This window comes from Portunus trituberculatus, chromosome 7 (assembly GCF_017591435.1).
Source record: "Portunus trituberculatus isolate SZX2019 chromosome 7, ASM1759143v1, whole genome shotgun sequence".
Taxonomy (NCBI): Eukaryota; Metazoa; Arthropoda; class Malacostraca; order Decapoda; family Portunidae; genus Portunus; species Portunus trituberculatus.
In genome coordinates, this window is record NC_059261.1 from 2,572,670 (window position 1) to 2,597,732 (window position 25,063).

The 25,063-nt window shown below is 39.7% G+C and overlaps 2 protein-coding genes across 6 annotated transcripts in view; both read left to right on the top strand.

Moving 5' to 3' along the window:
- The first annotated feature begins 1,790 nt into the window (after positions 1 to 1,790).
- Positions 1,791 to 9,207, top strand: LOC123520616 (sepiapterin reductase-like). 2 transcript variants are annotated; one of them, XM_045283062.1, is made up of 5 exons: positions 1,791 to 1,931; positions 4,320 to 4,508; positions 6,731 to 6,933; positions 7,742 to 7,976; positions 8,787 to 9,207. In XM_045283062.1, exons 2-5 carry the CDS (start codon positions 4,320 to 4,322, stop codon positions 8,952 to 8,954), a joined length of 795 nt encoding a protein of 264 aa, XP_045138997.1. In that variant the 5' UTR covers positions 1,791 to 1,931; the 3' UTR covers positions 8,955 to 9,207. The 2 variants fall into 2 exon arrangements, with proteins under 2 accessions (XP_045138997.1, XP_045139006.1); XM_045283071.1 differs by having other exon boundaries at positions 1,889 to 1,931; positions 4,196 to 4,508.
- Positions 9,208 to 11,024: 1,817 nt separating this feature from the next.
- The window catches only part of LOC123520597 (sepiapterin reductase-like), a 61,143-nt gene continuing 47,104 nt past the window's right edge, over positions 11,025 to 25,063 (top strand). The window contains exons 1-2 of one of the 4 annotated variants that reach the window (XM_045283032.1): positions 11,025 to 11,177; positions 18,751 to 18,939. In XM_045283032.1, coding sequence (XP_045138967.1) covers positions 18,751 to 18,939 — 189 coding nt within the window. In that variant the 5' untranslated portion in view covers positions 11,025 to 11,177. Of the gene's footprint in view, positions 11,183 to 12,353; positions 12,381 to 15,589; positions 15,628 to 18,750; positions 18,940 to 25,063 lie in introns of those variants that run through there. The other 3 variants (XM_045283042.1, XM_045283023.1, XM_045283049.1) reach the window with 3 other exon arrangements.

Consider the following 25,063-nt stretch of genomic DNA (forward strand, 5'->3'; position numbering starts at 1 on the left):
ATGACTGAAAGGGAACAAATAGGAGATACGAGATTGATGTGCATTTATTTATCCACTAACTATGTTGGTAGTAGTAGCTAGTAGTAGTAGTAGTAGTAATAGTAGTAGTAGTAGTAGTAGTAGTAGTAGTAGTAGTAGTAGTAGTAGTAGTAGTAGTAGTAGTAGTAGTAGTAGTAGTAGTAGTAGTAGTAGTAGTAGTAGTAGTAGCTAACCAATCTCTCAATCATTCATACCTTTCTTTGGTAAACTCTGGAACTCCCTGCCTGCTTCTGTATTTTAATTTTCCTACGACTTGACTTAAAGTTTTTAAGAGGGAGGTTTCAAGACATTTGTCCCTGACTTTTGGTAAATTCTGTATCATTCTTTAAGGGAACTGGCATTTCAAGTGGGCCTTTTTTTTCATCTTTTGTTGCTCTTGGCTGGTTTCCTCTTGCATAAAAAAGTAGTAGTAGTAGTAGTAGTAGTAGTAGTAGTAGTAGTAGTACTAGTAGTAACTGTAGTAGAAGTGGTAAGTGGTAATAGTAGTAGTAATAGTAGTAGTAGTAGTAGTAATAGTTGTTGTAGTTGTTGTTGTTGCTGTAATAGTAATAAAAGTAGTAGTAGTAGTAGTAGTAGTAGTAGTAGTAGTAGAAGTAGTTGTTGTTGTTGTTCTTGTTGTTGCTCCAGTAGTAGTAGTAGTAGTAGTAGTAGTAGTAGTAGTAGTAGCAGTAGTAGTTGTTGTTGTTGTTGTTGTTGTTGTTGTTGTTGTTGTTGTTGTTGTTGTTGTTGTTGTTGTTGTTGATGCAGTAGTAGTAGTAGTAGTAGTAGTAGTAGTAGTTATTGTTGTTATTGTTGTTGTTATTGTAGTAGTAGTAGTAGTAGTAGTAGTTGTTGTTGTTATTGTTGTTGTTGTTGTTGTTGTAGTAATAGTAATATTAGTAGTAGTTGTAGTAGTAGTAGTAGTAGTAGTAGTAGTTTATTGACAACATGTGTTTACAAAGAATATGGTGATTTTTCTACAAAATGATAATTAGCATTAAAGAATTGAATCAGAAGTAAATAACTTTGTCCAGCTTGTGTGATTTTTCTTTTTTTCCCCCGCTAACTGTTACTGTCCTTGAACTCGCTGCGCCTGCCATCCATCATCGTGCATCTTAGAAACGCTGAGAAAATGTTTCGAAATTCAGATGTTATGTAGGGAGCTGAGACACAAAAATACAAATCTTGTATCTCGGTGTTCTCTGGCTGCGTTGGGAGTGTCGCCACCCGGTGAACCCTTGCCATCTTTTGGGAGTGTGGAGTGGATTCCTAAAGCTAACTGCTCGCTTTCCTTTGCTAGTAAAGGAAGAAGACTCAGGTAAAGTTTTTTGTCACTGGAAGGGGTACGAGGTGACTATAAGGTCTTGTAATCTTTCAGTATATCGTTCCACCAATCTTTTTCTCTTTCTCGTAGTCTCTTTCTTCCCACTGTTAGTTTATGGTAGTAATGATTCTAATAAAAGGATGACAATCATAACAAAGTACGCTGATAGTAAGACAAATAAATTTGTTGCCAAGATAGGCCTGAACTATACCATAGTCTCAGACCTCTGGTATGAACAACACATGTAACCTAGTTTAAATAAAAAAAAAAAAAAAATAAGTGTTACACGAAGTGGACAGCACCTCCTGCAGTGAGGTAACTCATTTTTGTGCAATGAGAAAGGAACACATTGAATATGGGTATGTCTGCTAATAATAATAATGGTGACGGTGACTCACTGGCTAAGTCTTTACAGGAGTCTCATGCTCTCATCCTTCATGCGTCAGAAGAATATTGAAAGAATAAAAAAAAAAAAAAAAAAAAAGTATGGGGGCGGGGTATCTAGACTAGACGGCAGACGCAGAGGCAATCTCCTGTCGCCTCAGTAAGTCAGTATCCCGGCAACCCCCACGCAGCAAGGACCTTGAAGGTGAGTTGTTTCCATCATGGCGCGTGCCTCTCTATGCAGCGCTGCATCGCCTCGGCTTCACAGTGCTATTACAAACAACTTACTCACTACATCTGCATTCATTCACTACCCTCACTTAACCAAAGATAGCCAGCTATGTATTTATCTAATACATAAATGTATATTTATTTGAATATACAATTTATATCTTGATATTGAATTTTTCAATGTGTCTGCCTTGTGTTACCAAAATTCATTGTTTCAAAACATTTTAGAGAAATGTTTTTTATGTATTTCGAAAACAAGTTTCTAATACTACTGTAAATACTCTGCGTAAATCAAACGACTCACGTCACTCTCTTAATTTAATCAAGGGTCTTTCCCTACGAATACAAACTGTCGCCAGTACATGAGTTTCATAACTGTAATGTGAGAAGTGAATCAATGAGCCACGAACACGTGATCACTTTGGCGCGGAGCCTGTCACCTTCACCAGGTGCCAGCCTCTTGATAACGTGTGTCAATCGCCAGCCTCGTTATCAAACTTCTCTATTCGTCTCTATCTTCACGTAAACTACGTTTATTTCCCCATCGCAGTGTTAGATCTCTTCCTTCAAGTTATCTACACAGTGCAACCGTCTTGTAGGTTTCCCCGCTGGCCCTTCCCTCCTGCAGGGTGTCAGTCCACGTGCCTCTCAGCTACTATACATTTCAGCGGTGGACAAACGGTGTTTTTTGCAGATATCTCCTAAACGAATCGTTGGATGAGTATAATATTTCAACACACTACCTTGAACATCCGTTCGTAATTTATGGTTAACATACCACAGTGCTATATGTGTTATGTGAGGAGTTTACTCGTGAAATATAACACAAATCCGACGAGTCATGTTGACGCATTCGAATGAAAGTGTGGCCCCCCCACACACCCACCCAAACCATTCCTAACCACTACTACGTCTCCCCCGTCTCGGAAGTTCTCGCCCTCTTTATCCCTCCTCTCCTCTCCCTAGCTCCTCGCCTCCCTCACTCCTGTGTCCCTCCCTACGTCTCCCACCACTGTATTTATACATTATAATGTTCTGTAAGGTTGTATGTATAGATATGATTATTAACGAGTATGGTACAATTTCATGAAGGCAGTATATAGAAGGTAGTATATAGAAGAGCCATGTTTGCAGTCGTTATGGTAAACCATGTGAACATGATGTGCTGGAATTACCTGTGACCTGGACCTTCTACTGTTAGGAAAAGTTGATACTCTTATTGCGTACTGTCTACCTATTGATCATAAAAAGTGGTCCAGTTTATATATAATATTATTTTGTTGTTAGATACGTTGCTTATTATCCAGCTATACGGCCATTAACAGCGGAATTAGCTATTGCTTTCACGGTCGTTTGACCCACTCTGGTTTTCATGTCCACATATACCAGCAATTGTATTAAATAATATTATTAATGTATGATATGTATGTACATACTGACGTATGTAACTATTATACCTATACGTATGTAATTACAATAAGGAAAAAAATCAAAGGTGGAAGGCTGATGGTGTGAATAGGGGTGAAGAGGGAAGCGGGAAGAGGGTCATGCGATACTGGGGTAGAGAAGGAGTGGTCTGGGGTTCTTCAGGGTGGTGGTGGTGGTGGTGGAGGGTTAGACGAGTATCCCACACTGATTCTGTATAACACCTTTGATATGATGACTGGATTAGGCATAATATCACTCAGTAAACTCCTCACATAACACATATAGCACTGTGGTATGTTAACCATAAATTACGAACGGATGTTCAAGGTAGTGTGTTGAAATATAATACTCATCCAACGATTCGTTTAGGAAATATCTGCAAAAAACACCGTTTGTCCACCGCTGAAATGTATAGTAGTAGGATACCTCTTCTAATCTCGCCACCTCCATTCCGCCTTGGTTGTTCCAATAACTTTATTTATTTATTTATTCATTTTTACAACCTGCTCAACTTATACGTGTAGTTTCTTATCATGACTCATTATGATTCAAGGTACTTTCATTTCAGCAGTCCTATTCAAATCTTATTATCTTCGTCATGCTCCGTATCTCATGATGCGCACACTGGCAGTAGTTACTGGTTTAAAAGTTGCAGTATAGGACATATGACTTTTATATCTAAACAGAACATGTTTGTCCTTTGAGAGTGATAAAAATCATTATTATTTTTTTTTCACCATTGCCTGCCTTCCTTTTTCAGTGATGATATTCATTTGAATGTTGATGAAAACGGTATTTTTCCTCTACTAGTGTGTCGTTTGTGCAGTGTGATGCAGGTATATCAAACAGCCTGGTCAGGATTTGCAAACAGTGTTGCTGCAAGACCTTCCACACCCATTGGTCTGAGTCAGCCCAGCAATGTCGTGCCCCACAGATGAGTAAATCAGGCAGTGCCCCGTGGTGGGTGGTAGTGACGGGCGCCTCGCAGGGCTTCGGGGCAGCGATCTGCAGCGAGCTGGCCCCGCTGCTGCCACCGGGCTCAAGGGTGCTGGGCCTGGCGCGCTCCCAGCAGGGTCTCGCCACCACGGCAGCCGCGGTCACCAAGGCCAATCCCGCTGTCACGGTGAGTCCTTGTTTGTAACACGACTTCTATGTTGCATTTTTTAGCTCTGACTAAAGACTGCAAAAATCTCATCTACAGAAGAAAAGGAAAAGAAAAATTGAGACATCTGTCCCAAAGAGTAAAAGCCAAAATGTTTTATCAAAAATTAGAATATAGCGTCTTGACCCCTCCCTCGTCTAGGAGTTCATGTCATAGGTAAAAGGAAATAGAGAAGCTGACAGAGAGTTCTTGATTCTATCTGTATGACATTAAGTATTTTCCTGCTGGAATTGAGCACAGTGTATTATTCTGTATGAAAATAAAGAAGAAAGGCCCACTCAGCTGCCAACCTCCTTACAGAGCCGATAGAATTAGCCAAAGGATAGGGACAAATATCTTGAAACCTCCCTCTTGAATGAAGCCAAATCATAGGAAGTTAGATATACAAACACAGGCAGGGAGTTCCAGAGTTTACCAGAGAAGGATATAAAGACTGAGAGTACTGAATAACTCTTGCGTTAGAGAGTTGGACAGAATAGGGGTGAGAGGAAGAAGAAAGTCTTGTGCAACAAGGCTGCAGGAGGAGGGGGGGCATGCAGTCAGCAAGATCAGTAGAGCAGTTAGCATGAAAATAGCGATAAAAGATAGCAAGAGATGCAACATTCCGGTGACGAGAAAGAGACTAAAGACAGTCAGTTAGAGAAGAGGAAGTTGATGAGACGAAAAGCTTTTGATTCCACCCTATCTAATAAAATTGTGAGAGTGGAACACACCCACCCCCCAAACATGCGGAGAGTACTCCATAAAGGGGCGGATGAGGCCCTTGTACAGAGTTAGCAGTTGGGGAGGCAAGAAAAGTGGCGGAAACGCCTCAGAATGCCTAACTTCATAGAAGCTGTTTTAGCAAGAGATGAGATGTGAAGTTTTCAGTTTAGATTATGAGTAAAGGACAGAACGAGGATATTCAGTGTGGAAGATGGGGACAGTTGAGTGTCACTGAAGACGAGGGGATAGTTGTCTGGAAGGTTGTGCCGAGTTGATAGATGGAGAAATTGAGTTTTTGAGGCATTGAACACTACTAAGTTTTCTCTGCCTCAATCAGAAATTAGGCGTTCTGCGGAGTTTCTGCGTGAACTGATGACTTCCTGAAGGGTTGGTCGTCTCTGAAAAGGCGTGGAAAAGTATAAGGTGGTATCATCAGCGTAGGAGTGGATAGGGTAAGAAGTTTGGCTAAGATCATTAACGAATATTAGGAAGAGAATGGGTGACAAGACAAACAGAACCCTGAGGAGCACCACTGATGATAGGTTTAGGAGAAGAACAGTGACCATCTACCACAGCAGCAATTGAACGATCGGAGAGGAGAAGGATAGAAGCCGTAGGAGGGCAGTTTTGAGATCAAAACTTTGTGCAAGACTCTATCAAAAGCTTTTGATATGTTTAACACGACAGCAAAAGTTTCACCGAAATTTCTAACAGAGGATGACCAAGACTCAGTAAAGAAAACCAGAAGATCACCAGTAGAGCGACCTTGACGGAAGCCATACTGGCGATCAGATAGAAGATTGTGAAGTGACAGATTTTTAAGAATCTTCCTATTCAGGATAGATTAAAAAACTTTAAAGAAGCAAGAGATTAAAGCTATAGGACGGTAGTTTGAGAGATTAGAACAGTCACCCTTTTCAGGAACAGGATGAATGTAGGCAAACTTCCAACAAGAAGGAAAGGTAGAAATCGATAGGCATAGTTGAAAGAGTTTGGCCAGGCAAGGTGCAAGCACGGAAGCAGTTTTTGAGAACAATAGGAGGGACCCCATCAGGTCCATAAACCTTTCGAGGCTTTAGGCCAGCGAGGGCATGGAAAACTTCATTACGAAGAATTTTAATTGATGGTATGAAATTGTCAGAGGGAGGAGGAGAGGGAGGAACAAGCCCAGAATTATCCAAGGTAGAGTTATTAGCAAAGGTATGAGAGAAGAGTTCAGCTTTAAAGATAGAAGTGATAAATGAAATACAGGAGGGAAAGATGAAAAAGTAAAGTTATTGGAGATGCTTTTGGTCAGATGCCAAAAGTCTCGAGGGGAGTTAGAGTTTGAAAGATTTCGACATTTTCTATTGATGAAGGAGAGTTTGGTGAGTTGAAGAACAGACTTGGCTTTATATTTCTGGGCAGAAATATAAAGTGCATGAGATTCAGGTGATGGAAGACTCAAGACTTGCAGGACTAAATTACTTCCCCTTCAGTTCAGCCCAGTAGTGATGGATCTTGGAATAGCCACGACGCAGGACTACGAGGCAACCCTTAAGAAGTACCTCGGGGCAGACCAGTCCACTCCGCCCTCCCAGGCCTTTATCTTCCACAACGTCGGGTCCCTGGGCGACCTCAAATATCTTGCCGACATGGATGACCCGACCTACCTCTCCTCCTACTTCAACCTCAATATTGGGTAATTTGCGTGTTCTTGTTCATAGTGTGTGTGTGTGTGTGTGTGTGTGTGTGTGTGTGTGTGTGTGTGTGTGTGTGTGTGTGTGTGTGTGTGTGTGTGTGTGTGTGTGTGTGTGTGTGTGTGTGTGTGTGTGTGTATGATAGGGTGGATGGTTGATGCTTGTTTATTCGTCTACATTTACTTTCTTGTTCTTTGTTTGTCCTCTTTGAATGTCAAAAAAATATCCAATCTGAGTCACACAATCAACCTCTCCGTGAACTGACATTAGCAACATGTCAGATTCACGTATTGTTAAGATGATTTTGGTCTTTCATGGAGACTGATGTTGTCAGATGTTACAAAAATTAATAGTGTTGTTGATATTTTTTTTCATCAGTGGTTTGCAATCCTTGTTAGACTATTACCAAAACTATGAAAACTTCCTTGAAATTCTCTATAACATCCAACACAACCTGTTGAACCAATACCACAAGCATGAAAACACCTTTGAATATCCTAATAACTTTCACTACATCCTATCGATTTGGTGCTAAAACTATTTGACAGTGCCTTCCTCAGATACTATTTAGACCTCATCCATTGAAATCTACATGAACATTCAGGGAGGGTTTTAGTGTCCTCTTAATCATAGTTGCTTATTCTCTTTTTCTTACGTCTCAGAAAGAGGTAGTCTAGAGGTTTTAATCCCTGTTAATTATAATTCTTGTAGACCACAGCTTTTTTCTTTTGATGGTAGTTCCCAGAAAACGATAGTGTTGTGTCGTGATTCACCAGAGTGCCCCTACTAAATAAGCCAGCCTTCTTGCAGCTCGGTGATCCTGCTCAACGCTGCTTTCATGAGACTCATCTCGGCAATATCTGGCAAAGTGACAGTCAAGGTCATACACGTCTCTTCCTTGTGTGCCGTGGAGCCCTTCAAAAGCTGGGGCCTCTACTGCACTGGCAAGGCTGGTAGAGATATGCTCTTCAGGGTGCTGGCTGCCGAGTATCCAGATATCAGAGTGCTTAACTATGCTCCTGGGCCTCTGGATACCAACATGCAGGTAGGATAGGGGTGTTCTTCCTTTGTCAGTGATGCTTTAATATGCATGAATGTGTGAGGGGGACGAACAGATTATGTACTGAATGATAATGTATCTTAATCGAATGCCTGTGATTCCTGTCAGGCTTTGTATTAAAGGCAATGCATGGTCACTCATGGCCAACTAATCGTGTCTTCGCATTAATTGTTTCAGTGCTATTTGACACATCCTTCCATAACCACTAACCACTCTGAGACATTTCTTCCTTTTCCAGTCGCCTCTATACATTGTACTGGCTATGAATTGCAAAATATGTTCTTTTAATTCCCTTCTTTGTTGGAGACGTTTATGAAAACTTCTGAAATTGTATTTAGTGTCAAGAATTTTTATGTATCTCTGGGAATTGGCACATGTCTCTCTGTCTTACCTCATTCTGAGCATCATGGAAGCGCTGAGATGAGCTGGCCATGAGAGGTCGTCGAGAGGGACAGGACAACTGATAGTCGAGAGTTCAGCCAGCACATTGCCAGTCATGCAACAAGTGATGAGCAACACTCGACTATAATAGGATTCTGGCCTGCCTATAATGTCCCACACTTACATTCTTAGCATTTTTCATTCTCATCACCAAGACCTAAGTGAATTTTAGGCTCTATAGACTCTTCTGTCACCACATTCCTATAATTTTATTGCCATCCTTTTTTATCTGAACATCAAAACTGAAGTTGTTTTTTAGCGTCTTAGACTGTCCTGTCATTGCACTTGTCATTTTATCAAAATCCCTTTTTATCTCACACTGAGGTAAACACTGATAGTCTTACCACTTCGCAGGTCGAGGGTCGCACCCTCACTCGAGATGAAGAACTCCGTAAGCTTATGTCGTCCATGAAGGAGGAGGGAAAGCTGGTCCCCTGCGACGCCTCGGCCAAGAAACTGCTGCAGATCATACAGAAAGATGAATTCAAATCAGGCGAGCACATTGACTTCTTCGAGGTCTGACGCCGCTCTTAATCTTAATCTTGACAGTGGCATGGTTTCTCCACTGTCATCTATATCGGCATCGCCAGCAGCAAAAAGAAAGAAGAAACAAGAAAAGAAACGATAATCAGCAATAGAATGTTATTCTCTACATCTGCCATGTCATATTCTTGATATTGCCATAATCATCCCTTGCCTTTCCACACAGTCCCAGCACACACACACACACACACACACACACACACACACACACACACACACACACACACACACACACACATATATATATATATATATATATATATATATATATATATATATATATATATATATATATATATATATATATATATATATATATATATATATATATATATATATATATATATATATATATATATATATATATATATATATATATATATATATATATATATATATATATATATATATATATATATATATATATATATATATATATATATATATATATATATATATATATATATATATATATATATATATATATATATATATATATATATATATATATATATATATATATATATATATATATATATATATATATATATATATATATATATATATATATATATATATATATATATATATATATATATATATATATATATATATATATATATATATATATATATATATATATATATATATATATATATATATATATATATATATATATATATATATATATATATATATATATATATATATATATATATATATATATATATATATATATATATATATATATATATATATATATATATATATATATATATATATATATATATATATATATATATATATATATATATATAAAGTTATCTTGCTTCTGCTTCCGTATTAGAAATTTTTGTCAATTAAGCCAGCATCTTCCTTCCTCCTGTCATGTAATGTTTGGTCTCTTCTCAGTGCTTTAGTTCTGGCATGCTATATCTACTCATCTTCTGTACTGCATGTGAATGAAAGAAGACAAACCTTTATCTTTTCGCTTTTGCTCCCAGATTATAAAGTGTCAGTTGAGCCAGCTTCTTGTAGTGTTTGGTCTCTTGCATCTAATACTGTCAAGTTTCCAATACTGGATGCGAGTGCAAGGAGCCGAGCAGTTACTTCACTACCGCATGTCTCTACAATCGTGCGGCTGGGTACGACTTGACAAACCTAGAAACAAAGAACAAACCATGCAGTGATGATGAAAAATTATGATAGATAAAAAGCCTTTTTGGTGACATTCCAAATGGTAACGTAACTGGATTTGTTGGGAAGGAAAGAATACAGATAAGATAAAACTCGAGAAGATATCACGTGAGGAGTGAGAACGATGGTGGTGGTGGTGGTGGTGAGGGGAGTGACCCGGCTCAGATATCTTTTCTTGAGTTATTCTTAATTCAATATCTCCTTCACGTTGTTTCATATCTCTATCCGTGATGAGGATGGTGTGACTTTACTCCAATGATCAACGACGCACAACTGTAGCAGCAAAAGATCTGACAAACGCTGCATGTATAATGAATGATCTTTGATTTTTGTATTATTTTGACACCCAGAAAATTGAGTTTGAAACAACTTACGATGCTATTTGAATTGCGAATTATATAGAGAGTATTGTAGAAACTATGTGGATGAAAGAGCCATCCACTGTTTGCGTCTGCTAGTTCTGTCCAATTAGAAAAATAAAAGAAAAAAAATCTGCAGGTTAACAAGTGTGAATTTCTCTTCCCACTGTTAGCTACTGCTTTTGTTTTTTTTATTTATCTTATTTCGTCAACATTTTTTCTACTTTGTTTTTCTTGTTTTAATCTTTTAGTCTCCATTCTTCTTTTTCCCTGTTCTTCCTCTTCCTCCTTATTGTCCTCTCTCTATTTCCACCCCACGTCTATTAACAGGGTGGTTGGTTGCGGGGTTACAGAGGCAAATCAGGGCGGACTAACACTACTTGCTGTTTAATATCACTCGTGCCCATTTGTATCATTGCAAGTAATTATGACTTACTTCACACTCTCATCACTTGTCAAGAAAACGGCTCTCTCTCTCTCTCTCTCTCTCTCTCTCTGAGCGATAGTTACGGACAATGGTCTGCAGCTCCCTCCCTTTTCTCCCCCTCCGCCCTCCTTCCCTTCAGTCCTCCTCTGTCTCGCTCACCCAGTCTCCCTATATCTGACTCAGTATTCCCGCGCCCTTCGAGTGGAGAGGACGTTAGAGGTAAGGTGTGTTGCTGTTCCTTCTTTCTCCCAGATTGGTTTGGAGGAAAATTGGCTGCATCGAGATAGGTGTGACTTGATCTCTCTCTCTCTCTCTCTCTCTGTTGACACGAATGGTTGGAAATGGGAATGAAGTGAAGGTGATTTTTTAGGAAACCGTAAAAATGTGTGAAAGAAGGAAGACAAAACAAGTGTGACATGAACTATCAAACCAGCTGTAGAAACTACCCTGGCAAATGTGTGTGTGTGTGTGTGTGAGAGAGAGAGAGAGAGAGAGAGAGAGAGAGAGAGCAAATAAGTAGATAAACATGACACAAGATCAGCAATTAGCAATACAGGGATTCTGTAAAGAAGTAATAACTTATTGAATAAAATGTATAAGGACGAAAACGAGACGGGACAAGACAATGATCCAATAGATGAAGAATAAAGCAATGAAAACCAGTCCTTACACCGTTATGATATTGGCATTAGGAAAAGTGAACCCGTTGGAAAACCAGATTTGTCAACAAGTGGTTACGAGGGATCGAGTGTGGGAGAGCCTATAATAGGAGGGGATGTGGCAGGGGAGTTGGTGGAGGAGGAGGTGGGGAAAAGTGTTAGGGAAAGAGGAAGAGAAATGGTAAAAAAAAAAGACAATAAATGAAAACGAAATAAATATGAAAATAACAAATAAAGGTGGGATATGGAAGAAATAAAGAGGAAGGAGAAGACAGGAGAACGTGAGAAATTTAAAGGATGGAAAAATGGCAAGAGAAGCAGAAGGATGAAAGCTATTCAGTGAAATAATAAAGGATATAGAAAATAAGCCGGGATAGGTAATGAGACTGGGAAAAACATAGTGAAGAGAGAGAGAGAGAGAGAGAGAGAGAGAGAGAGAGAGAGAGAGAGAGAGAGAACTGGAATGAAGGAGACGGAAGAGGAGGAGGAGGAGGAGGTGGAGGAGGAATAACTGGAAGGGAAGGAGAGAAGTGTAGAGAGAGAGTGAACGAAACCTGACGCCACAGAACCCTGAATACTGGAATGTTTGTCGAGTCTGGTAGCGCGGCCGTCTGTGTGGGCGGGATCGAGCCGGGGGGGAGGGAGGAAGGACGAGCAGCTGTGGACGGGGACTGCGAGAGTGCGGGATGTCTGATGGTGGCGGAGAATCTGCTCTCTCTGGAGAATTTTCAAACGCCGCTGTGATTAGTGGATGTTCTTAAAGGTGTGTTTCTCTCACCACGATGTAAAATCCTTGTCAAACATTACTTAGAAGCCTAACTTCCTTTTCACTATAAGAAAGAAAAAAAAACGAATGCAATGTTGAGAATGCAATGAATCGATAGAGTAGAAGAGTAGAGTAAGGGGAGGGTATGGGGCAATAGAGAGAGAGGGTAGTGAAATAAAGCTGTGAAAGTGAGAGGTAAGGATAGATATGCAAGAAAGCGAGAAGGGATTTTAGAAGAGGGACAGGGAGTGGATGAAAGGACGACAATGACGGCCAGGATCTAGAGTAAGGCAAGGGTAAGGATGGAAAAGGAGATATGGATTAAGATAGGATACGATTAGGATGAGATCTGGGTGGCTATAGTAAGTTTAAGTGTTTAGTTGTAAAAGACGAAGTAGATACCAAACGATGAGACTTTAAGCTCCACAATAGACTTAGTACTTTTAACTGTCTCTCTACCTTATCAGAGACAGCTGAAGTAGAGGTGAGGAGAAAGGGTGATCAGCATGGATAGCGGAGTAGGGGGGTAGTGTATAAAGTGTGTGTGTGTGTGTGTGTGTGTGTGTGTGTGTGTGTGTGTGTGTGTAATTCACCACGGTCGTCTGCTGGTCACCCAGCCAGCCTTTTCCCATTACGGAGCGAGCTCACAGCTATAGACCGATCTTCGGGTAGGACTGTGTGTGTGTGTGTGTGTGTGTGTGTGTGTGTGTGTGTGTGTGTGTGTGTGTGTATTTACCTATATAGATGTATTGTACAGGATTCGAGCGGGGCTTATAGTGTCCTGTCCCCATGTCTCCATTTAAACAATTTTTCTTCAAAGTTATACACATTATGTGCTGTAACAACTTCATCACTCAATGCATTCCACTTTTCCACCGTTCTATGTGGAAAACAGTATTTTCCAATATTCTTCACACACTGCCTCTTCCTAATCTTCTTTACATGTCCTCTTGTTCTTCTAGCTGCTACTGTCACCAGCACCAGGTCTTCCTTGTCTATTTTTTTCTGTTATTTACTGTGTGTGTGTGTGTGTTTGTGTTTGTGTTTGTTTGTGTGTGTGTGTGTGTGTGTGTGTGTGTGTGTGTGTGTGTGTGTGTGTGTGTGTGTGTGTGTGTGTGTGTAGAGGCCAGCAGACTGTATAGTGTATGATATTGTGAATAGTATGCGTGAGGTGATGAATAGTTGGTGGATTGTGGAAGGGGAGGTTGAAATTAAGGAATAGAAAGACAAAACGTAAGAGTGTAAAGACAAGACGTGTGTGTTTGAGACAATGGCAGGATGAAGGTGTGTGTGTGTGTGTGTGTGTGTGTGTGTGTGTGTGTGTGTGTGTGTGTGTGTGTGTGTGAAGTTTTTGTAGAGATTATGAACAATGTAAGTAAATAAGTAAGCAAGTAAGCGAGCAAGTAATGTTTGTTGCCATTAAATTTCAAAGAATACATTCACGCGCTGTAAATGTTATCTTTGGATGAGTCTGTGAAGCCGAAACTTCTCGACAGATATTATTCATTCAGGATTGCACTGTGTTCCAAACCCAAAGATAAAATATAACAATACAATAAATAATATATCATATAGCAAATATCAATATATCATCATTATGTTAGCAATTATAATAACAATAATAATAATAATAATAATAAAAATAATAATAATAATAATAACAACGATACTACTACTACTACTACTACTACTACTACTACTACTACTAATAATAATAATAATAATAATATTAATAATAATAATAATAATAATCTTAACAATAGTAATAATAATAAAACTTATTATAAAAATACCAATGATAGAATAATACATCGTTACAATATATCCTGACAAAATTGCTGTGATTTTATTTACTTCATGATATATTGGTCAATTATGCCTGATCCCACGCAGAGTTTGGTTAAGTTAAGAAGGTCATTATTGAATAATAGAAAGAGTGGATGACAGGACAGAACCTTGAGGAACACCACTATTAATAGATTTAGGAAAACAGTGGCCGTCAACCACAGCAGCAATAGAACGGTCGGAAAGGAAACTTGAGATAAGGTTGCAAAGAGAAGAATAGAAACCGTAGGGCAGTTTTGAAATCAAAGCTTTATGCCAGACTCTATCAAAAGCTTTTGATATGTTTAACGCTACAGCAAAAGTTTCACCGAAATCTCTAAAAGAGGATGACCAAGACTCAGTAAGGAAAGCCAGAAGATCACCAGTAGAGCCACCTCGACGGAGGCCATACTGGCGATCAGACAGAAAATTGTGAAGTGACAGATGTTTGAGAATCTTCCTATTCAGGATAGATTCAAAACTTTTAGTTTGAGGGATTAGAACGGTCACCCTTTTTAGGAACAGGCTGAATGTAGTCATACTTCCAGCAAGAAGGAAAGGTAGAAGTCGATAGACAAAGTTGAAAGAGTTTGGCCAGGCAAGGTGCAAGCACGGAAGCAGTTTTGAGAACAATAGGAGGGACCCCATCAGGTCCATAAGCCTTTCGAGGGTTAAGGCCAGCGAGGGCATGGAAAACATCCTTACGAATAATTTTAATTGTAGACATGAAATAGTCAGAGGGAGGAGGAGGGAGGACAAGCCCAGAATCGTCCAAGGTGGAGTTGTGAGCAAAGGTTTGAGAGAAGAGTTCACCTTTAGAGACAGAAGAGATGGCAGTGGTGCCATCAGGATGAAATAAAGGAGGGAAAGATGAAGAAGTGAAGTTATTTGAGATGTTTTTGGCTAGATGCCAGAAGTCACGAGGGAGTTTGAGTTTGAAAGATTTTGACATTTTCTATTTATGAAAGAGTGTTTGGCAAGTTGAAGAACAGACTTGGCATGATTCCGGGCAGAGATATAAAGTGCATGAGATTCAGGAGATGGAAGGCTCAAGTACCTTTTGTGGGCAACCTCTCTATCATGTATAGCACGAGAACAGGCTGAGTTAAACCAAGGTTTAGAAGGTTTAGGTTGAGAAAAGAATGAGGAATGTACGCCTCCATGCCAGATACTAACACCTCTGTTATGCGTTCAGCACAAAGAGATGGGTCTCTGACACGGAAGCAATAATCATTCCAGGAAAATCAGCATAATACCTCCTCAGGTCCCCCAACTGGCAGAGGCAAAACGCCAGAGGCACCTTCGCTTTGGGGGATCCTGTGGAGGGATTGGAGAAATAGGACAAGATACAGAAATGAGATTGTGATCGGAGGAGCCCAACGGAGATGAAAGGGTGACAGCATAAGCAGAAGGGTTAGAGGTGAGGAAGAGATCAAGAATGTTGGGCGTGTCTCCAAGACGGTCAGGAATACGAGTAGGGTGTTGCACCAGTTGCTCTAGGTCATGGAGGATAGCAAAGTTGAAGGCTAGTTCACCAGGGTGGTCAGTGAAGGGAGAGGAAAGCCAAAGCTGGTGGTGAACATTGAAATCTCCAAGAATGGAAATCTCAGCGAAAGGGTAGAGGGACAGAATGTGCTCCACTTTGGAAGTTAAGTAGTCGAAGAATTTACTATAGTCAGAAGAGTTAGGGGAGAGATAAACAGCACAGATGAATTTAGTTTGAGAGTGACTGTTGAGTCGAAGCCAGATGGTGGAAAACTCGGTAGATTCAAGAGCGTGGGCACGAGAGCAAGTTAAGTCGTTGCGTACATAGACGCAACATCCAGCTTTGGAATGAAAATGAGAATAGAGAAAATAGGAGGGAACAGAGAAGGGGCTACTGTCAGTTGCCTCAGACAGCTGTGTTTCGGTGAGGAAAAGAAGATGAGGTTTAGTAGAGGAGAGGTGGTGTTCCATAGATTGAAAATTAGAGTTAAGGCCGTGAATGTCGCAGAAGTTAATATAGAAAAAGTTGAGGGAGGTGTCAAGGCAGTTTGTAGAGTGTCAACATTTTGATTATCCAACAACAGATTAGTGTCATAAACTTGCATATACTGTACTGTGTAGTGTACTATTTGAATTTAGTGTCAGTAGTAGTGGCATTTGTAATAGTAGTAGTAATAGTAGTGGTAGTGGTGGTCATAGAAATAGTAAAATTTTAGTAATAGTAGCAAAATTAGAACAATCATGAGAGATTGTAGTAAAAAACTGCATTAGTAGTAGTAATAATACTGTTAAAAGTAACAGTAATACTTACAATTGTTGTAGTAGTAGTAGTAGTAGTAGTAGTAGTAGTAGTGCTTAATACTACTACTCTTACTAGTAGTAATAGCAGTAATAACAGTAATGGAAGTAATTGTGATAGTAGTAGTAAAACAGTAGTAGTAGTAGTAGTTGTAGCAGTAGTAGTAGTATAAACAGTAATAGTGACAACTGTGTTATTTATTACAATACCAGTAGGAGTTTGTATTGCAATATGAAATAAAAGTATTATCATCAACAACAACAATAATGATAATAACTCTATTTATAGAAATGAAAGTAGTAATAATAGTAGTCTGAAATTATAGTAATAGTAGTAGTAGTAGTAGTACTAGTAGTAGTAGTAATGGTAGTAACAATAGTAAAAGTGGGAGTAGTAGGTAACAGCAATATGAAGGTTATATGTAAGTGTGCATGTGTGGATGTATAGTGGAGGGCTGATAAGTATAGAGTACGTGTGTATGGTAACAATGAGAAGCCTGGGCGCATGTAACAACAATGAGGAAGGGAGATTGCACATGTTCAGTCGATAATAGTGTTTATACCCACGCCATGCACAGTCTGAAATGAATCTCTTAAAATAGCTTATATAAACGTAAGGTACGACAGTTAAGGGACTTGGCACGATACCTTAGCTCAGATTGGCATATTAACGATGTGTTTCAAAAAGGTTTTTAAGTGTCAGTTTAGATTACAGTATTTCTAGCGTAACATTGTTTTTGTTAAGTTGGAAATTCAAAAAAGAGGTTGCCAATCCATTCTTGAAAAATAATAACAATAATAAGGCCGTGGAGGGGGAAGGTAGAATTAGAGTTTATCAATGAAAGCGTTGGAGGTGAAGATGCTGGTTAACTCATTAGTAAGATAGAGTGAATAAGGGTGAGAGCGAGTGAAGTCTTTGCAGCGAAGTTAGATCATTCAAGTTTGAATGATTTAGGCTCACTATTGAGACTGCTATTTTCCTTCACATTCTGTAATTTTCTAATAATTAAGCGTTTTAATGTCATGCTTGGCGAGGACTAACTATGCCTCTAACTGACTAGCAAGTTAAGAAAAAAATAATAAGAGAAGAATTCATACAAAGGCTGCAACTGGTGTCTTATTGTAGCGTCCCTTATTGTTTTGTACATCATCAAGGCTTAGGAAGGGAGTGGCGTCACTTGCAGCTTCTTACACAGTAATGAGGTGAGGGCGTCGTCATCATGAGGTAGGACAATAGTGAGCAGTGATGCACGGTTAGGTGGAAGCAGGGATGAACCACTGTGAAAGCCGTGTACTCAGAAAAGCTACTTAATGCTTATGATGACAATCGCAATGACCTTGTGTTATTCATCATGCAGGATGCAACAAAAACACGTGATCTTAAGGGCAAATCTTGGGACCACATTGAAGATCATTCTGAAGCACATCTGCGCTGCACCTCCACTACATTCGTAAGACGCTACTAGGTTGAAGCTGCACGGTTTAAAGATATTATACTTTGGTTTTAGTCCCAAATGAACGCGATTTTTGTATTGTTAAAATGCTAAGCAATCTTGAGAACCTGGTTAATCATCTGTGCGACCTTGGACAACAGTCTTGGTGAGAGAGCAGAGCGTCTGTGAATACCGGCTTGGGCATGACAGGAGCGCGTGTGTATGCGTGGAGAGAAAGGATAAACTGAATTTTTCCTTTAGGGGCTGTGATGATCTCTGATAAATGCATCGGTTAGTTTGGAATGTGGATGTGGGTGCAGAAGTGGATTTCTCTGGATTTTATTATTGTATGGATAGTTTGTTTTGTGTGTTCTTCTGATTGTGGATATTTTGTTTGTTTTTCTAAATGTAGATTTTAAGATTGTTTAAGATTATTGGGATATTTTTTTTTTTCTTTTCGTGTGCTGATATTCGTTTTCTTTTTTTCTGTTCTTGGCTGCGAATATTCGCTTGTGAATATTCAGGTATGTATTTTCGATGCTGATGTGAATGTGAATCTTATTTATTCATTTTTTTTCAATCTTATTATAAGTTACGCAATCTGAATATAAGTTTTCCATCAATATTTATTCGACAAAATACTTACCTTTAAGGCAGATTGTAAATAACATTATTCTCTCTCTCTCTCTCTCTCTCTCTCTCTTAATAGTTTTGTGGGTTTTTTTTTTATGCAAGAGATTTCTTTCTTAGTATGAGATAAATAGAGAGTTGCTGCTGAACCTCCACACACATTGGTCTGAGCCAGCCACTCTTCTCGTGCTCCACAGATGAGTGACTCAGGCAGTGCCCCGTGGTGGGTGGTGGTGACGGGCGCCTCGCAGGGCTTCGGGGCGGCGATCTGCACCGAGCTGGCCCCGCTGCTGCCACCGGGCTCAAGGATGTTGGGCCTGGCGCGCTCCCAGCAGGGCCTGGCCACCACGGCAGCCGCGGTCACCAAGGCCAATCCCGCTGTCACGGTGAGTGTGGCTTATGAAGTGAGTCAAGGGACACTGTTAATGCTGTGTGCCCTTTGGAAGTGACGTAGAAACATGCACTAATTAGATATGTGTAGCTAATGGTAGTAGTTATGAAACCTTTATATAGTCAAGTGACTCGAGTGTCACTCTTCATGATTTGCCTTTTGTTAAGTATGGTCATTAAATCTTTATAATGAAGTAAGTCGTGTCACTATTTATGTATTGCAATTTGTCAGCGTTGTAGAGCAATATCTTAAAACCCTTCTACACTTATCTCCATTACTCTCCAAAGACTCCACCAAAGTAACAAAGGATGAGATGGATATAGGTAGGTGTGTTTAAAACAGGGCCCGTCACGTAATAGGGTTGATGGCGTCATGCACCAGCCTTTACGTATTTTCTTACATTCCTATCTTTTGTTTTGTTTTCATGATTCAGTTGGCCTTGGTCAGCACTCCGCTCTGCTAAGTTGACTGCAACCACTGCATCGCTTGCTTACAGTGTGTGAGATTTGAAAGAACGTAAGAACTCTACCCTATTAAATAATTAACGAGTAAATAAAAAATTGAGTAAATAATCACGCAGATAAGCAACCGTAAATAAGGAACATTATATTGCTTTTGGAAAGAAAGACGTGCGAAGGAATTTGGAAATATGGAAAAGGAAAAGAAAATCGTTTTCCGTAAACAACTACGGACACTCAATACAATGTGCATGTACTGTACCAAGGTTTACCTTGGTACAGTACAATACACCAGTCACTCGTCAGTACCTGCCTGACGCTTTGTTCAGGCAAGATAGTGGTTATGATGAAACAATCGCTGCCTGCTATGTGTTGGAGAGATTTGTCTTTGTATTGTCATCGTCTCAGTCAGTTACTTCTTACTTTGTTTCTTACTCTCCTGCTAAACTATATGGGGTCCCTAGAGAGTTTTTGAAGGAGGTACGTAAGAGGTTCTTAAGTGTTAGTGAATAGTTCGTAGCATATATGTGCATTTCTTAAGGACTGAAAAACTATTTAGTGAATCCAGCCCGTGTCTTTTTGTCATGTTTTTTTTTTTTTTTCTCAGTTCTGATAATATGTGTTTGATTTAAGGCGGCGTCACACTAGCACTTTTTCCGTCGTCTCAGGCGATTTCCGTCGTCTTTTTAATCTTCTGTCAACTCTTTCCGTCGTCTTGAGTCAGACGGAACGCATCGTTTTCGTCTAGCGCCAATTTTTAGTGAAAATAAGAACTATGGTTTCTAAACACTTTTATTAAAAAAAAAAAATTGTTAAACGGAAGAATGCTATTATCATGACAGAAGAAATTTAAATAAGTTGATGAATATATATTTGTATACATATTTTTTTCTTCTAGACTAGCAATGAAAAGTTCCTCAGTTGTTTGTGTACAATTGGGGAGTGCGAATGTGCGACGCTTTTGAATATTTCCAAGGCAACTTCCAAGTAGCTGGCCAAGATGAGTAGTTATGTTATCTGTCAGTGAACAAAACACACTGACGAATTTCTCATAGAGAGTATTAGAGGTCACCGTTGCCTTTGGGATCACAGAACAGCTGATTACATTATAAGGTGCAAAAAAGCCGCGGCTTGCCGGGGTGAATGAGGAGCCATGTTTGTTTACAATCGACAAGCGCGGCAAAGGCGGAAGCAAGCTTGTGTGTGACGGCCACCGTCTGCAAAAGTTGACAGTCGTCAGAAAAAAAAAGACGGAAAAGTGCTAGTGTGACGCCGCCTTTACCCAGACTGAGGCAGCGCCGAGCATCTGTATCTTATTTTGTTTTCTTCTTTTACCGTTTTTTATATGACTTTCTGTTGACGAACAATTTGGGACGTACTGATTGTGAGACGGCAAGTGCCAAATCGATGTATTGTTCTAAATCACGTTTTACATCTACTATAGTTTTTTTGTTGGAAAATATAATTTACTTCGAGATATAACTGCGCAAAATTACGAAAGTAAATTACTAGTGAAAATAAGAGGAAATAACATGGTAAGAGATAAAACCTAGAATTCTGAAGTAGTAGGAAGTTTAATAGAGGACATTACTGAGGCAAGCCGAGGTCGCGGGTGTTATCTAATTGAACTGTGTCGCGTCTCGAATCTCTAGAGTCTAGATTCTCTGTCTTTACATCTGCTGTTCTACGGTTCTACTTCTTAAGAGATCTGATGTTTATTTTGTACACGGTATTCGTGTTCAATAGGATTTAATACACCCAAGCTCAGGCAAGCGACTGTGTACAGTCATCCTCATCCTGCTCCGCACCTAGTCAGCTGATTGATTACTTTGCCTGCCCCCTTGCCCTGTGTCGTGCTCTCTCGTTCTTGTTTCTTCTTTCTCATTATTTTTCCCCTTCGCTCTCATTCCACACTTTCATCTTCCCATTTCTTCATCCCTTCCCCTCACTCGTCCTTCCTCTTTCTTCTGTCTTTTTTCCTCACATTCTCTTGTTCGTTATCCTTCCCCTTATTATTTCCACCTTCCTCTCTCTCTCTGATGATGATGATGGTGATGACGATGATGATATGTTGATGATGATGATGATATGTTGATGATGGTGATGATGATGATGATATGTTGATGATGATGATGGTGATGATGATGATGATGATATGTTGATGATGATGATGATATGATGATGATGATGATGTTGATGATGATGATGATGATGATGATGATGATAAGTTGATGATGATGATGATAGTGATGATAATGATAATGATGATATGTTGATTATGATGAATCTCAGTTTTCATTTGAAAAAATATATATATTTTAAAATTTGGCTTATTTTCATAGTTACTCAAACATGAATTCTGCATAGTAGTTGGCACCACGTAAGATTTATACAGCATGGCTAGAAATGTTCTCGAGAGGTTATAAATCCTTTCATTTGATACCTGCCCTGCTGTATTTTCGTGTACAACTGAATTATTAAATCTGTGCCGTTAGCCTATTAAGGTTGACATTTCCCAAAACGCGGATGATTATTTATATTTATCTAATATTTTAACATAATATGCAGTATGCCTTAAGAAAGTCGATTAATTTTCCCCTTTTAAGATCATTCTCTCTCTCTCTCTCTCTCTCTCTCTCTCTCTCTCTCTCTCTCTCTCTCTCTCTCTCTCTCTCTCTCGTACGTTGGCAATAAATGAAGAACTTGGAGATAAAGAGAAGGTAGACAACGGGGAAGAAGGGGAATGATAGAGAGGGGAGGGTGAAAAAAATGGGGGGAAGAATAACGAAGACGAGGAAGTGGGGGAAAAAAAAGACAAAAGAAAGATGAAGGATGAATAAGGGGAAGGGATGAGGAAACGGAGAAGATGAAAGTCAGGAAGAGAGAAAAAATAAGATGAGAAAGAAGAAACAAGAACGAGAGAACAGACACAGGCCAAGAGGCGGGGCCAAGTAATTCAAGTAAATCAGCTGACCGGCTATATACAGCTTGCTTGCCAGTCATGCTTAATTTGTCAGCCATACCCGCGCTACACCCGGTGGAGAATCAGCCAGCCACTCCAGTCCTAGCCTACCGCTTATATCCGAAATCATTCTTATAATTTTGGCATTCCCGGTTCCCCTTTCGAAGCTCCTTCACTCAGGTGATTTGACGTCACATCTATGAAGCCATGCTGTTGGTCAACAAGGGAAAGAGAAAGAAAGGATATAATGAATAGAGGAAATGGGATTAAAACAGGAGATAGAAAGAAAATGGATAATAAATGGAGGAAATGGAAATAAAAACAGGATGGAAAGAAGATGGATAATGAATAGAGGAAATGGGAATAAAGCAAGAGATAAAAAGAAAAATGGATAACGATTAGAGGAATAGATGGAGTTATTACGACATTGCCATGTGTGTGTGTATTTACCCAGTTTTACCTAGTTGTGTTTTACAGGAAAAGAGCAATGCTCGTGCTGTCCTATGTCCATACCTATAGTCATCCAGTTTAGCCTTAAAGTCATGAATATGTCTTGCTTGAACCACCGTTTCATCCAACTTGTTCCATATTTCTATGCTTCTGTGTGGAAAACTATATTTCTTAATGTCTCTTCTACACGCAGCCTTTTCAATTTCATGCTATGCCCCCTTGTATTTCTTGAGTCCCACACCAATAGGTCTTCTTTGTCAACTGTGTCCGTCCGGCCATCCCCTTCCATGCCCTGTATATAGCAATAGCAATTAGGTCCCCTCTTTCTCTCCTCTGTTGTAATGTTGGAAGTTTTAATATCTTTGATCTGTCCCCATACGTTAGGTCTCTCAGACTTGGAACCATTTGGGTTACTGCTCTTTGAATTTTTAATCTTCCTTATATCTTTATCATATGGTGACCATGTAAGTGCACCATATTCTTGTTTAGGTTGAATCATGTATTTTATTAGTTTTTTCATCATTTCTTCATCTATATAGGTAAATGCCCATTTCATTTTTTCTGAAGGCGGGTTCAAACGTGCCAATTTGCGACTGAAATTGTAAATCGCTAGATGTATCAACTGAGCTCTTCTAGTCGGAAAACGTCACACATAGTGAATGGAAAGTATCGAATAGTTGGCGCCTTGGCGGAAGTGAGAGTAAACAGCTACCCGCCAAGATGTCTTCCTCCAGTGACGATGCTGAAGCTGTCTGTGGTTACTCTTCTTTTGGTGTACCGGAAGAGTCATCAGAAAGGAAATGCCTGTGGATACGTCTCTGGCTAAATAGAAGGAAAGAAAGGAGTGTCTACCACACACTGATTTTAAGAAGACAATGCACAATTGCGATAAAATTAAATCCTGACCTCCCTGCATTGAGTGGCAACTCTTTCGTCGAACGACGATTTGCGCAACATTTTTTTTTTTTCTTTACTGTATAATTGATTTCTGAGGTTCCAGATGTGTTCTTTTTTCCCTCACCAAACACAAAATCTTCTCTACATCGACACCACATTTCCAAAGCTTACTCCGTGACGTCACATTGTAAATAAAGTCGCAAATCGACTTAACAAGACCAGCATGTTGGTCTTGTTTTGCGACTGGTTTCTCCAGTCATTAGCACCAATTTTCAGTCAAACTACCGACTAGTTGTTGACGTGTTTTTCCGGTGATAAATTGTCATTTATTGTAATACCCAGGTCTTTCTCCTCATTTGTTTTCTGGATCTCTACCAGAGCCAGCTTTTGCTATGGGCAATGTGGGTGACCGCCCAGGGCACGAGTGCCTTCAATAAAAAAAATAAATAAATAAATGAACAAATAAAAAAAAAGAGCGCAGGAAAAAAATCGGCGGTTTTCTAGACTAAAACCGCTCATTTACACGTCAAGTTGTGTATGTCTGTGCTAGAAAAGGTGAGGGGGGAGGGGAGAAGGGGATCAACCTGTTGCTGCAGAGAGTCAACTCAGAGGAAAAACAAAAGGGAGGGGGGCAGGGGATAGATTGACACCTCTGCATTATTATAATACCAGGCCACGCAACACAAACTTGTGCTTCCAAATAAATTTTAATTCATTCATGAAATTTTAAGTCAAAAAAAAAAAAAAAAAAAAAAGGCGAATCTGTGCTTGCATCATCTACGATTCTACGTAATATTGTTTACATTACGTCAGTCTGGACTGGATGGAGAAAATAATAATTTCGAATGTGACATGCAGGGCCGTGCAGAGACCATTGGTGGGGCAGGGGCTCAAAAGTGTAAAAGGGGCATTTGAAGGGATTTGAAGTTACGGGTTAGTTATTTCATGACTTGATCTTGATCTTGATCTTGATGGTACAGGTGACGCAGAATTTCTTCTGGGTCAGGCCTTTGTATCGGCAGCTCCTGTAGGGAACAAAAAGAACACCAGACAACAAAGAGGGCAATCACCATCTTTCACACCACTAGTTCCTGCATCTGGCACGCCACATTCTCTCCAGGAACTCTTTCACAGCCTCAATCATCCTTTCATTCGTCTCCCCACACAGTCCCAGCAGCAACACCATCCATTCCCTTCCTGTCATCTCCACTCTGTCATGCCCCAGCTCCCTCAGCACCACTTGCATCATCTCATGCCTGTCTCTGGCATACTTCACACACTCCACCACCACATGTTCCACTGTCTCATCCTCTCCCAAGTCACACATCTGGCACACTTTGCTGCAGGACTCT